Source organism: Arvicanthis niloticus, chromosome 28, assembly GCF_011762505.2.
Source record: "Arvicanthis niloticus isolate mArvNil1 chromosome 28, mArvNil1.pat.X, whole genome shotgun sequence".
Taxonomy (NCBI): domain Eukaryota; kingdom Metazoa; phylum Chordata; class Mammalia; order Rodentia; family Muridae; genus Arvicanthis; species Arvicanthis niloticus.
In genome coordinates this window covers 22377948-22392349 of record NC_133436.1, presented here as the reverse complement: position 1 = coordinate 22392349, position 14402 = coordinate 22377948, and the positions used below count along the sequence as shown (strand labels likewise).

At 46.3% G+C, this 14402-nt stretch overlaps 1 protein-coding gene across 3 annotated transcripts in view; it reads left to right on the top strand.

Annotated features, from left to right (window-relative positions):
• The first annotated feature begins 563 nt into the window (after nt 1-563).
• Phactr2 (phosphatase and actin regulator 2) overlaps nt 564-14402 on the top strand; it is a 255936-nt gene continuing 242097 nt past the window's right edge. The window contains exon 1 of one of the 3 annotated variants that reach the window (XM_076926887.1): nt 564-1000. In XM_076926887.1, coding sequence (XP_076783002.1) covers nt 778-1000 — 223 coding nt within the window. In that variant the 5' untranslated portion in view covers nt 564-777. The remainder of the gene's footprint in view (nt 1001-14402) is intronic. The other 2 variants (XM_076926888.1, XM_076926883.1) reach the window with 2 other exon arrangements.

Genomic DNA, 14402 nt, shown 5'->3' with positions numbered 1-14402 from the left:
CTCTTCCTTTGAAAAGCATCCACTCAAACATCACAGCTATGACACTGATCTTTTTTTAAAAACCACGACCTTTGAGTCTGACCCAGCACAGACGGAAGCCCAAGAGGGGGTGGGGGCTGTCTCTGAGAGACAGAGAAGAACTTTTGACAAGGGCAAGAGGTGGTAGACCAGGGAGGATCAAAGGACCAGACTTCACAAGCGACTCCAGATCTGCCAGGAATCCTCCTGCAAACCCAGTGCCCTTTGGCTTCAGTGTTTTGCACCTGTAAACTATATATGACAGTCGTCATCGGGTCCTTGTCCTATTATATTACAAGCCAGTCAGGTGTGTGCACGCGTGGGTTCCCACCCCTCCCTGACCAAGTGCAAATGAGACTGTTAACTCTGACCTTGCATCTCAGCTCTGCAGCTAAAGCCCCGCTTCTCTGAGACCCTCTGGGTGAGCCGCTCCGGGCCAGAGGAGACAGACCCCTGTCTTTACAATATAGGGGCTGCGCCTCGGGGCGGAGCAGTCGGGGCAGGTTCTAGGGCACTAAGGGTGGCAGGCTCGGAACCCGGTGGCTGTCGCTGGAGGGAGCGAGAGCTGGCTGTAGGCGGCTCCTTCCTGTGCAAACTTTTCTGTGCTCTTCCTCCTCCCGCGCTGCGCCCCGCTGCTTGCGGCCGCCTCCCCGCCCTGCCAGCCGGCCGGGGGCTCCACGAGGGGCCGCGGCGGACAGCGCAGCCCTTTGGGCCGGCTCCACCCTGCCTAAGCTCGCTCCCTCCTGGCGCCTAGAGCGGATGGCGGAAGCCGGCAGGAGCCCTGCTATGTCCCCGGACCAGCCAGCCGGCCAGGAGGTGGTCGCGGAGGAGCCTCAGGACCCGGAGCCCGAGGCTCCCGGGCCACCCATGCCTGCCCTGCGCTGGCTTCCCGGGGATCCGAGTCCCCGTGGCCGCTCCCAGAGCGACCTGTCGTCGGCCTCGAGCCGGGGCCGCCCGCTCAGAGTTCACATCTCCGGCTCAGGTAAGGGTGGCTCTGGATAGCTCGGGGTGGCCCAGGGAGGGCTACCCACGGGCAGGTGAGGGTCGCGGTGTGGCTATCTTCCCTGGATGTCCCGGGGCAGCCGTGGGGGGTTGAGGGGCGAAAGCAAGGGCGAAAGCCGTCGTCGCCACTTCGCCTCCTCCTGCTGGGCTGCAGAGGCTTGGTGTCCCTCGGATGAGCGGCTGGCGACCGGTGGGTGCGCCCGAGTGGGTGCTCCTCTCTTCTGCGCCGGTGCAGCGCGGCGCGGTTTCCGCGGGTTCCCCAGGACTCCCGCTTGGTTGTGCAGCGCCAGGCGGCACTGGTGTTGGCTTTGGTTCTTGGGCTAATCTTCAATGCCCTGTGGTCCCTATGAAGGGTGTGGTCCTCTCGCTTCAGAGGTTAGCACAGGGCTTGGACGGTAATCCTACTCACCTCTGCTTCTGAAATAGAGATTTCTTGGCAGGAACGGTTGCTGGTAACAGGACAGGGGATTCCAGTTTCCCTGACTGTGAAAAACCCATAGAGGTGTTAATGAGAACTTGGCCTGGCTCTGTGTGTATCTGCTGTACTGTTCTCTGGAAAGCCTGGAGCCAGTATTGCTGCTGTAGAGACAAGCCTCTGCCCTGTGTCCTCTAAGGACAGGCAAAAAATGGGAACTTCATGGAGGCCCGATGCTGCCCAGGCTGCGCTGTGGGATGGAGATCGCTGATCTTTGTCTCTCATATCTCAGTGGTCAATGTGGAGCGATGGTATGGCATAGCTAGTGATGATAGTATTGTCATTATTTAAAATATCCTGAGAACTGGAGAACTTTTGTCTTTTAGCCCAACAGTTTTCAAGGGCAGTTTTTTGTTTGTTTTGTTTTGTTTTTGTTTTTGTTTTTCAGTTTTCAACCTGTGAGGGTTGCATGGGAATTAGACAAGGACGGAGGACGTGAGAAAGACCAGTTTCAGGAAAAACGCTCGCTGATGCGACATGCACACCCCCACGTTCCCCTTCTGTGCCTTTCCCCACGCTCTGGAGTTTGGGTTCATGCCTTCTTTGATGATTTTCTCAGTTTATTTATTTGTGCATGCACACATGTAGGCACACCTCAGAGTGCATGGAGAAGTCAGGGGCCTTGGTGATCAGATCCAAATCCTGCTGCAGGCTTGGTGTCCGGTGCCTTTACCCACTAAGCCTCCTCTCCAAACCCTTCTATGATCTTGAACGCAACCTCATTTAACCAAAGCCAAGTCCTTGCTTGAAAAAAAAGCACATTTCAGTGCTCTCTACTTCAGCCACCTAACTCATTTACGATATGGTCTTTGTTACCCAGTGTGTTAAGGAAGCATCAATGGTGTTTCCGATCTGGTTTTGGAGATCACCTTGGATCAAGGCAGACATACTGTTAACTTCAAGTTGTGAGATGTCTACCGCAAAGAGTTACTTTGTGAAAAGTGTTAGGTGGAAAAGCGTTTTTGTTTTGTTTTGTTTTGTTTTGTTTTGTTTTTTTGCCTTCTGCTTTGGGGCCAAACAGAATTGAAGCTGTAGGTGATCTTGATTGACTATTTGAAAGATTAAAGGATTACTGATTCCGATGACCCAAAGAGACAAGTGAATATTAGTTTAGCTGGCGACAGTAGGTAAACAAGCATAACTGTCTCATGTTTTCATCTTTAAGGATGGGAATTAAAGCTGCATGCTGGCAATAGCACGGAGAGTCCTTTAAGTGTGCATGTGTGCTCATGCACTATCCCACAGTGTCGGGAGCAGCTATTTCTCTCCAGGGAATCTAGTTTCCCTGTGTTGATATAATGGATAATAGGAAGTGACAGCTTTCGAGTCACTTGTCCCCTGCATCACAGAATGTTGGTGCCCAGGTAGGACAGTGAACTCCTTCCAGTGAACTTCCTGTATCTCACTTTCAGAATTAAGCTTTGAGTCTCTGAAAGCAGGCTGGATATAAGCATGAACTCACCTTTCTTTGAATCAGGAGGACAACAAATAAACCCCTTCCTAATGCCTTTCCCATGACAGCCAGAGTCTCCGAGCAGGCTGGCATGCCCAAGTTGTCTTAGGAGCACACTAAAACGATTAATCTCTTTATGACAACAGTCTTTGGCCTGATGCTGAAGCAGACCCAACTTCCCGGCCTTATGAGAAACTCTGGGCATGCTCAGAGGTGGTATCTACAGCTGGGTCCCATGATTTCCAGAATCAGTCTCTGGACCAGCAGTACCGGCTTCTTTTAGTCTCCCTCCCGCCCAGGCACACCTACTTGATCTGAATCTGCATGCTGAAAGATTGAAAGATTTCCCAAGCTCGTTTCTTTCTTTCAAGTTTATAGTCTAAGAAGTCTTCCTTTCAGACACCAAGTTTCAAGTTTCAATCTTAGCGATGCATAGGGTCACTTGGGGAAATTGAGAACAACAAGCAAGCAGTTTCTGGATGGGTCCATCTCAGGGATTCTGCTCTTGATTGGCATTAGGTACAGCCTGGGCATCAGGTAACTGTAAGGCTTAGCCAAACTGGAAACTTGCCATGCCTTTTGCCATGCAATATTGGAACACTGTAATCAGAGTTGGCCTGAGGAAAGGGAAGCTGGGAGCACAGGTGCCTGCTTCCCTCTCTCCCGGTGCCACACCCTCGCAAGTATCTTTCCTTGCTTCCAGTCTCGATTCCACTATTTGTCAAAGAGTTCTTCCTGTGGGATCACTTAAAATAACGAGGTATTTCCCTGGTGTTAGCCCTCGATGTTGGATGAACGTCAATCAAGAAGGAAAATCATCTTTGGCAAAGCCATAGAGGAGAGGAGAAGAAATGCAAAGAAGGATTTCCTTCTTGGGTTATCAGACAATAACCACTTCAAGACAAAGGACCACACTCTCATGCCTTCAACTATCATCCCATCTCCTTCCCTAGCTTTCTGCCCTTGAAATTCAGCCCCCAAAATTGCTAACTGCTGCATTTTGAACCATCAGTGCCAATCATTCGTAAAGGCCTTATCAGGGCCAGCGGAGGATCGAGACATCCCGAGACATCCCTCTGCTTCCATGGCTGTCCTGGGTTTTTGCCAAATTTTCTAAATAAAATTATCTCATAGTTTAAGGGATTTTATTTACTTTTGGATTCACGAGCTAATTTTTCTGCATAAAAACGCATACAGATTGTCAACAAAAACTATTGCTTCTTAATTTAAAATCCATACAAAATGGGCAAAGACCCAAATACTTTTGAATAAATCGACTTTGAAAGTCAAACTAGGCTTGCTTTTGAATCGTAAGAGCTCAGATTGAGTTTTTTGTCTTTTTTTTTTTTTTTTTTTTTAATTTAAACTTACAGGTCTATGAAGTTAACCAAAGCTCTGGATTTCTAAAATCTAATGTTCTTGTAAATAAAAATAATGGTCAAAAGTGGAATCTTGAAATGAAGTTCTCATCATATACACTCAAGGTTTTTCTTTTACAATGGTCTTGCTGGTCTTGTTCCTCGCTCAGAGATTTACTGGAGTGGGCTGTTTCTCCTTGTGCTTTTCTCCCAGGACTGTTCAGTAAGCAGAGGCTGTCAGGATACTGTGCAGGTTGTACTCTTGTTGTTAGCATCCAGCCAGTGTTGGTTCAGCTGTGAGAGGGACAGACACTGTTTTTGGACCCGTGACTCTATCTCATCCAATGCAAGATGATGGTCTCTGGGCTGGCGATGCCCTTAGCCAGCCACCATGGGCATCTGCTAACTTTACATTCGGGTAATTCAGAGTGGAAGGGTTTGTGTTTTTTTTTTAGTTTTTACCAAGCAGCAGCCATCAGGTCTGAAGTTTACTTTCAGTCTTTGCCTGGTCATACAACAGCAAGCCTACCTGGATGTCAAACATGCCAATCGGGACAGCGTAAAAGGAGGGCAAGTGCAACGGGTGCCAGAACATTCTAAACCAGCTCTGGTTCTGCTCTTGTCAGTGTGGGCACCTGGTGTAGACAGGTGTGCCTATCCCATTCCCTGCTTCCAGGAGGAAAGGGAAATGCCTTTATCTCTGCAGCTAGGCCAGACAGAAGGTGTGCCTTGGCATGTTTTAAAAGCCTGCTTCATCTGTGAATGAAGGGGTCTCTCCTCAGTCAGGATGCACCGGGCCTGAGTCCAAAACAAGAAAGTTGTCAAGAATTTAGGCAACTGGTTCCTCTTCTGCATCACTTTCTTAAGGCTGGCCTGACCTCAGCAGGACCACAGCTTCTGCTTGACGCCCAATAGCAGGCTTTCTTCCTCTCCAGTTTGAGGCCTTTCCGGCCCTCTCCTGAGCTCCCACAGTCAGTTATAACACCCAGAGCAGGCACAAGACCCACCTCTGGGACACCCAGACCCTTCCTTTTGTGAGCTCTTGAGTCTGTGGTTGCCTGGGGAAGGAGTCTTTGTTAAAATTCTTGAGAAAGAACCTACTGTGGGAAGCTTCCTCTTACAGCAGGCTGTAAATAATAGGTCATAGGGAACCCTGTGGATTGGCTTCCCGTGTGAGCCTATCCAATTCCAAGCTGGTTTCAGCTGGTTTCAGAGGGTCTGGGACCCACAGTGGCAATGGGTCCACTTAACTGGAACTGAGCATGAATGCTGTCCACCCACTCATTTGTTCTTTTGTTGAAGTCGTATTTCTTGATGTCACTATGCGCTAGGCACGACTGTAGACCCAGAGCATATGGAAGCAAGCAAATATGGTTGTACAATCTTAGTTGCAAGGCTAAAAGCACAAAATCTTGATCATGGGTCCCTTAGGGGTGTCTCTGCTGCCTCTGTCTTTGGCCCTCTCACTTCAGAAAGGGCATGACAGCCAGAGACAGTGTTTCTCCAGGGATCAAAGATGTATCATGCACTATGGGCAGTTACCTTGTGATAATATAGTCATTTATAAACTAGGTGCCTGCTACAGGTAGAATCTAGCTCACCACTCCTCTATTGTGGCTCAGAGACTGGTGTGAAGCTGGGCATTTATTGTGGGCCCTATGTGCTGCAAGAGGTGCTCTAGGCACGGGCCCATACCTTGATGTTTCATGTAATTCATTCAGTCAAAGCTAGTGGGCCAAAGACAGAGGCAGCACAGACACCCCCAAGGGACTCATGATCGAGTGGGGGAAAGAGGGCAAATAGTAAGTTAAACATGGCACAATAAGAAAGTACGAGCTATGATCAGGCTCTGTGGCAGCTGTCAAGATAGCCCAGGACAGGTCCCCAGGAAGGACCTCCCAGAGACTGTAGAACTGCACTCTTGATTTCCCTACCCCATACCACCCAACCTCCCATTCCTGCCTTCCTCTGCAGAAAGTGGAACACAAACATGGAAATAGACACATGGAGAAAGAGAGTGCTTGGAAAAGAGTCAGTATATTAAAGCCCGAAACAACTGACATGACCAGAGATGACTGGAGGCTGCTTGGCTTGGCTTGGCTTGATGCCAAAGAAGAAAGTGAAGGATGTAGCAGGGAGGCTGAGGGCAGACTCTGAGGTGGCTATGTCTGACTGGTTACAGGAACACATTGCTAGTGGTATTTGTGAGTCTGATGGAAATATATTCTGAATGTGTCTCCACATGTTCAACTGAAGACAGTGAAAGAACGCAGACAGAGGAGACAAACATAAGACCTTGGTTATCGTCTCTATGATCTTGGCATGTTCCTTCCCTCTCTGTATTTGACTTCCTTATAGCTGACCTGGAAATGGTTAGTAAGAGTAACACCTTGCTTACTAAATGACTGTGGGGGTGAAAGGTGAGAAAAGAGATCTTGAACTTTACGGCTCTGGGTAAAGTGTGTCATTTAGCATACGTCTATCAAAAGGTTGGTTAAGGTACATTAACATGGGTCTCTCACCTTTTGTACACTATGAGACCATCTCAAACAGAAGTCAGCTTTCTTTATTTTTGCATTCTTGGTGCTTAGGGTAGGCCTGGTACTTGAATATAGTACATTCAAGTGTCTGCTAGATATTTAAGGAACTGATAAATGGCTGAACGAAGTCGGATCTTTTAATATCAAACATCTGCCAAAAAGTGTGTGCGCGCACACAGAGAAGAGAGAGAGAGAGACAGACAGAGAGACAGAGACAGAGAGAAACAGAGAGAGGCAGACAGACATAAGGAAGTTAAAGTTTTGATTCCCAAATGTTCTAAAGTGAAAAAAAAAAAAAAACAAGCAGAGGATTTAATTTGCTTTTTCAAGAGCTGCTCATGAACTCACCAGAGCCTCCAGAGAAGGGGTCTATTGCACAAGGCTCACTGGGCCACAGTCACAGGAGACAGTTTGTGCAGAGGAAGTCATGACTCTTTGTACCACCTGAGGCCAGTGGAGATGAAATCCCAGACACAGGGACTCTGCAGGCTCATGGGAATGCCCTGCTGTCACCAGATCCAAGAGTGTGCTGCAGGAGAGTCAGAAGGCAGCAAACTGTCTGATGCGGTCTTGAGCTGGCTGCACACACTGTCAGGGTTCATCTTCACAGCAACCCCTTTTGAGATAAAGGAACCTGGTTTTTAAAATATGGAGGAGGGCACTCACATCCCTTGGGTGTCAGGGGGATCCTAAACCCAAACCCACATCTTCCTTGATTTCAAAGTGCACAGTCTTTGTCTTTTGTGTGCTGGAGTATCTGCCATTCCCTCATAGAAAGAACTCAGGGAACCCCCGCACCCCCTACCATCAAAAAGGAGAAACCTACATCATATTTGAAAACTCAGATATACCATTGTGAGTAAGTGCATCAGGATGAACAACTCTTTTGGACCAACCTCATGGCCCAGTGTGAAGACCCAAGTCTAAATTCCCGGAATCAGCGTAAAAGCTGAACACATAAGAATCAGTGTAATCTCATGTCCTACTGTGAGATGAGAGGTGGAAACAGGGGAATGCCCACAAGTGTGCAGGCCTGCTAGCCTGGCATATGCAGTGGAATTCAACAAAACTCTTACAAGCACAGGAAGAGAGCACCAGCACCTGAGACAGTTCTCTGATCTCCACATGTGTACCCTAGTACATGTGCACTCACATCCACACACATGAACACACACACAAATACCCACATGCACACATGAATACATACACACACATGGATGCTGTCTCTCATACATGCACACCCACCCACACATGAATACGCCCACCTATATACATGCACATCAATGTTTTCTCTCTGTCTCTGTCTGTCTGTCTCTGTCTCTCTCTGTCTCTGTCTCTGTCTCTGTCTCTCTCTCTCTCTCTCTCTCTCACACACACACACACACACACACACACACACATCAATCAGAAACTCTTCTGCCAAAAATAAAATCTTTCAAGTCCTTAGCCAACTGGCTGTCCACTCTAAGGCATATCTAACACATCAAGTTTTAGTGACATCTCAAGCCAGTACCCTTCAGGAAGCACTAATTAGATTCGCCCTTTTAATTGAAAACTACCCAGGCTTAGAGTTATGAGTACAACTTGTGTGTAAGGACCACAGTGCATCTCAAAGTTCAAGTGTACTTTCAGATACAGTGAAACTCCAGAGAGAAGAAAACACCCAAAACAGGGAGGCAGCTTCAGTGTGTGAGTCATCCATCGCCTTTGATCACAGTAGCTGAAAGGTGCACGAAGCAGTAGGCTGAACTGACTTGCCTTAGGAAAGTGTCTTAACTTACTCTGTGACCAACTAGCTCACCCTTGACATTTATGAACCTTACCTTGCAAGTTTTTTGGTGCCTCTGTGAAGTCTTGGGGGGAAAAAAAGAATGAAAAATAACTTATGTCTCCTAACAGGAAGACTCTAAGACTTAAGAAAACTTCATCTTATGAGAAAGGTCATCTCAACGACTCTGTCTATCTTATTGTTGAGATCATTGTGTCCCTTTAGGTCTCTGAACTGTGGTTCAAGAATGTCAAAGGCACAGGTAGGGCTTAGCTTTGAATCAGCAGCTCTTATATCTGCAGCATAAGTGTATCTGTCTGTCTGTCTGTCTGTCTCTGTCTCTCTCTCTGTCTCTCTCTCTCTCTGTCTCTCTCTCTCATACACACACAGAGACACCCCCCCCACATATATGTGATACATAATTTATGGTTGTGAGCCAAGCCGAGTGAATGTCTCCATTTTTCTTCAGTGTTCATATATTTTTACCTACCTGAATTGTTGACTTGTCTTCTTTAAGTGTGTAACTTCTCTTGAAGCAGACTAAACATCAATAATTAAGGTATTGTAAGCTCTTTTTCCTCAACCTACCAGACACTATGTATTCTAAATTTCCACTCCAGAAGCCTTGGCTGGCAGAGAGGCACGGTGATATGACAGAGAATTCATCTGAATTTGATAAGTGAATTCTTTCTTTCACAGTTGGTATATCAGAGGAGTGCTCGCTTATTCCAATTATAATATTACTGGTCACAACAGACTTTGACTTCCAATACTTCCCAGCATGGTGCTTTTGCCTAGGAAAATTTATGTTTAATTGTGACCTCTCACTCTCTCTCTTTGTCTTTCTCACTCTCTCTTTGTCTCTGTCTCTGTCTCTGTGTCTTTCTTTCTCTCTCTCTCTCTCTCTCTCTCTCTCTGTGCATGTGTTTATCTTTTTTAATGTGTGTGTGTGTGTGCAGGTGCATGTATACATGTGTGTATGTACATCTGAGTGTTAGGTGTCAGTCTTGAGCATTGTTTCTCCAATGTCATATACCTTATTATTTTTAAATATTGTTTTAAATGTCTTTAAATATAAATATTGAGTTTGTGTGTGTGTGTGTGTGTTTACAGGTCATGATACATGTGTAGAGGTCACAGACAGCTTTGAGGGATTCTCTTCTTCAACAATGTGGATCTTCGGAAATGAACTCAGGACATTAGCTTTGGCAGCGAGTGCTTTTACCTTCTGAGCCATCTCAGTGACCCCTTCCATCTTAATTTTGAGACAGCCACTTCTTGGCCTGGACCTCTTCCATTAAGCCAGACTGGCTGGGCAATGAGCCTCAGAGATCCATCCATCTCTGCTACCTCAATGCTGAGATTACAATGGCATGCCACCCCACCCAATGGAATGGTTTGAATAAAAGTAGCCCCTATAGGTCCATAGAAAGTGGCACTATTAGGAGGTGTGGCTTTGTTGGAGTAGGTGTGGTCTTTTTGGAGAAAGTACATCATGAGGAGTACATACATGTACTTTGAGGTCTCAGAAGCTTAAACCTGGCCTAGTGGCTCAATTCACTTTCTGCTGTCTGCTAATCTGGATGTAGAACTCTCAGCTCCTACTCCAGCCTCACATCTGCCTCCATGCCACCGTGCTTCACACCATGATGATAATGGACTGAATCTCTGAACTGTAAGTCAGCCCCAAATAATTGTTTTCCTTTCTAACAACAAGTCTGTGGTTATGGTGTCTCTTCACAGCAACAAAATCCTAACTAACATCCAGTTTCGTTTTGTTTTTTTTTAATCTGAGTTCTGAATATAGGTCCTATGCTTGTAAGCCAGACACAGTTGCAAGTACCAACTGAACTGTTACCCTAGCCCCGTGGTGGCTGTTTTTGTTCCCTTACAGAGGCTAAAATTCAGTGTAGCTCTTCAGAGCTCCTTTTGCAAGTCCCAGATTACTACCATCAAGGAAGAGTTAAGGCATTGCACAAAAGGCAAGGGTCATGACCATGTGGTGGGAACACCTTCTTATGTCTTTGCAGGGTGCTCTCATGGTAATAAATGGTATTTGGACAGCTAGTTCCCCAGACACTCAGTGGGAGAGCAATTCCAATCTAGTGTGTGTGTGTGTGGCGGGGGGTAGTTTAGGGCCTTAAGGAAGGAGTTAAAATGGAAGATACTCTCTTTCCCTACTGCCTTGTATTTCTGGAGGTCTGTCTATCTATCTATCTATCTATCTATCTATCTATCTATCTATCTATCAAAGTGTGTATGAACTGCTATAATAAAAATGCCATAGAGTATTTACATAGACAACACAGATTTACTTCTCACAGATTTGAAGGCCAGAAAGTCTAAGATCATTATCCCAGCAGATTGGGTGTAACTTGGACGCTAGTTCTTTGATATCAAGCTATCTGCCAACAACTAGCTCAAAGTGTTTATCATATGTATACAGAAACAGGTAAAAACTTGATTCCCAAATGTTCTGTAGTGAAAATATAATCAAATACATGCTGGTATTTGCTTTTTCAAGAGCTGCTCATGAACTCACCAGAGCTTCCAGAGAAGGGGTCTATTGCACAAGGCTCACTGGGCCACAGTCACAGGAGACAGTTTGTGCAGAGGAAGTCATGACTCTTTGTACCACCTGAGGCCAGTGGAGATGAAATCCCAGACATAGGGACTCTGCGGGCTCATGGGAATGCCCTGCTGTCACCAGATCCAAGAGTGTGCTGCAGGAGAGTCAGAAGGCAGCAAACTGTCTGATGCGGTCTTGAGCTGGCTGCACACACTGTCAGGGTTCATCTTCACAGCAACCCCTTTTGAGATAAAGGAACCTGGTTTTTAAAAATTGGATCAGGAGCTAGGCAGTGGTAGCCCAAGCTTCCAAAAGGCAGAGGCAGAGGAGACAGAGGCATCTGCCTCATCTGAACTCATCTCTGGGAGTTCAAGGCCAGCCTGGTCTACAGAGTGAGTTTCACAACAGTCAGGGCTACACAGAGAAACCCTGTTTCAAAGCAAGCAAGCAAGCAAAACAAACAAACAAAAATTGAATCAGGACACCCATGTTCCTTGAGTGGCAGGGAAATACTGGATCCAAACTCAAATCTTCCTGACTTCAAAGTGCACATGTTGTGCTCATGTGTATCTGACTACGTATCTGTCACCAGTCGTAGAAACAGCTCATGGACACCACTTCAAAATGAAGACAATGGCACCATATCATAAGGCTTTGCAAATGCTGTTGTGTAAGGGGCTATTTCTTGATTCATGGATGGCTGCCTTCTTACTGTGTTGTCACATGGTAGAGAGAGTAAATAAGATTTCCTTTATGGATGTTAATCCCATTCATCAGTGTACCACACTCCCCACTTCCTCTAATCCCAGTTCCCTCTCAAATACAAAGGGTGGCTACTATCACCCTCCCTAGTCTTACCCAGTTGTTCCATAGGGCACCTCCATTCCTGTTTGGATTCTCAAACCTCCAACTGGCCCCACTGTGTGAAGCAAGACCCACTTCCCCATAAACAAATGTGTCCTAACATTTTTCTTATTCTACTCCTTTTCTACCCTCTGACCTTAACCGATGTGGTGGTTTGAATATGTTTGGCCCACAGGCAATGCTACTGTTAGGAGGTGAGGCCTGGTTAGAGGAAGTGTATCACTGTTGGAGTGGGCTTTGCAGGTCTCCTCCTATGCTCAGGCTCCACCCATTGTGGAAGAGAGCTTCCTCCTAGCTGCCCTGATGCCATTACATTAGAGAGCAAAGTCCCAAGATTTGGATTGTAAATGAGTAAAGACATTTATTTCATAACACTATCTGTATTATCCATTCATCTGTCCATCCTAGATTTCTCTGCCTTTGTATACACACGTTACTATCAAAACTCCTAAATTGACCTGTCTTCAAACTAGCAGCGAGACTCACTGGGGATCTTGGATTGCAGTTCTAAAAGCACCAGAGACAACTAACCGAGCTCTCTTGTCTCAACATACACTGAGATGTTGGGACACAGGAAGTAATGTATCCATGTGTTTATACAGAAGACAGTTCTTGAATGAGATGTGGGAGAGCTGAAGGCACATGAAAAACCTTTACTGTCTCATGTCCAAGGGCTGGGAAATCGAGTTCTTGGCTTCTGGGAGGCAAAGATGTCACTGAGGAAAACCAGATGACTGTTGTGATGGCCATTCTAGGTTTTCCACTTGATTAAGATCTATAATGAAAAACTTAGACCCAGGCATGGTGGTACATTGTTTTAATCCCAGGGGACAGAGGCAAGCAGTTCTCTGAGTTCAAGGTCAGCCTGGGACAGAGCATGTTCCAAGTGAAGAACAGCTTAGGTCCAGGCGTGTTGGTACACACCTTTCATCTGGGCCATACCTTCTGCTGGAGGAACTGAGAGTTCTACATCTTTCTTGATCAGAAGGCAACCAGGCAGCTAGGAGGAAGCTCTCTTCCACAATGGGTGGAGCCTGAGCATAGGAGGAGACCTGCAAAGCCCACTCCAACAGTGATACACTTCCTCTAACCAGGCCACACCTCCTAACAGTAGCATTGCCTGTGGGCCAAACATATTCAAACCACCACATCAGTTAAGGTCAGAGGGTAGAAAAGGAGTAGAATAAGAAAAATGTTAGGACACATTTGTTTATGGGGAAGTGGGTATTGCTTCACACAGTGGGGCCAGTTGGAGGTTTGAGAATCCAAACAGGAATGGAGGTGCCCTATGGAACAACTGGGTAAGACTAGGGAGGGTGATAGTAGTCACCCTTTGTAGAATGGAACCAGCCTTTGGATCATGAGTCAAAAGATCAGATTTTATGCTTTGGAGATTAGAAATAACCCAGAAGAAGATCTGGCATGAAGGCCAATAATTTCTCTCCCTGAAGAATATAATGTCCTTCTTAATAACTCCATTCTAACCTGTTTGGTACCTGTTACCATGGCACCATTTAGATCCTGTTTCCATTTGGAGTAGCTCTCAATGTCATCTTATAAAGGATCCCCATTCCTCTGAGACTATCATGGGGGATCAAGCCTTGTCTTTCCCCAAATGTAGCCCTAAGACCAATTTGGACCCTCATTCTCTAGGGACCACGTCCTCCCAGATGGTGAGCTTATTTCAGGAACCTGTTGAGGCAGTGAAATGCCATTCCTCTGGCCTCATTTGATCAGATACATCTCAACAAGAATTGGAGTTTCCACAAGGTCACCTATAATGACCCACCTCAAGATTTGAAGGCATTCACTGGACAACCACTCCTTAGTCTCCGAGAAGTTAGGTTAGAGTTTGGTCATTGTCAGGGAAGAGTGGCAATAAAGAATATGATATTATAAATTCAAGAGTTCTGAGAAAGGGCTAGTGTATTGACGTGAGGATGAAGAGATTGCAATATTACCGATGATGAAGCCAGGCCCTACTGAGAAAGTGACAGCTGAAGTCCCCAGCAGGGAGCACTGGGTATAGCCAAGGAGAGAACTTTCCTGCAAAGGGAGGAACAAAGGAGTATGCCCATAGTCAAGGGCAAATGCCTGGGTTCTGAGTAGTAAGCACGGAATGAGGTAAAAAGTCACAGCGGGGTCCTGAGGCCATTACTTTCTTGGAATGACACAGCAAAGCCATCAGAAATGCCATGTTCTTTGATGAAAAGCCAAATTTGACTTTTTCTCTCAGGTCCCATACCAGCATAAGATCAAATCCACCTCCAGTATGTAGGGTGACCCTCCTTATGCTAACTATTTCGCAGCAATTAGAAAACTAATCAAAAGCACTCAAGATAATATGTTAAATTA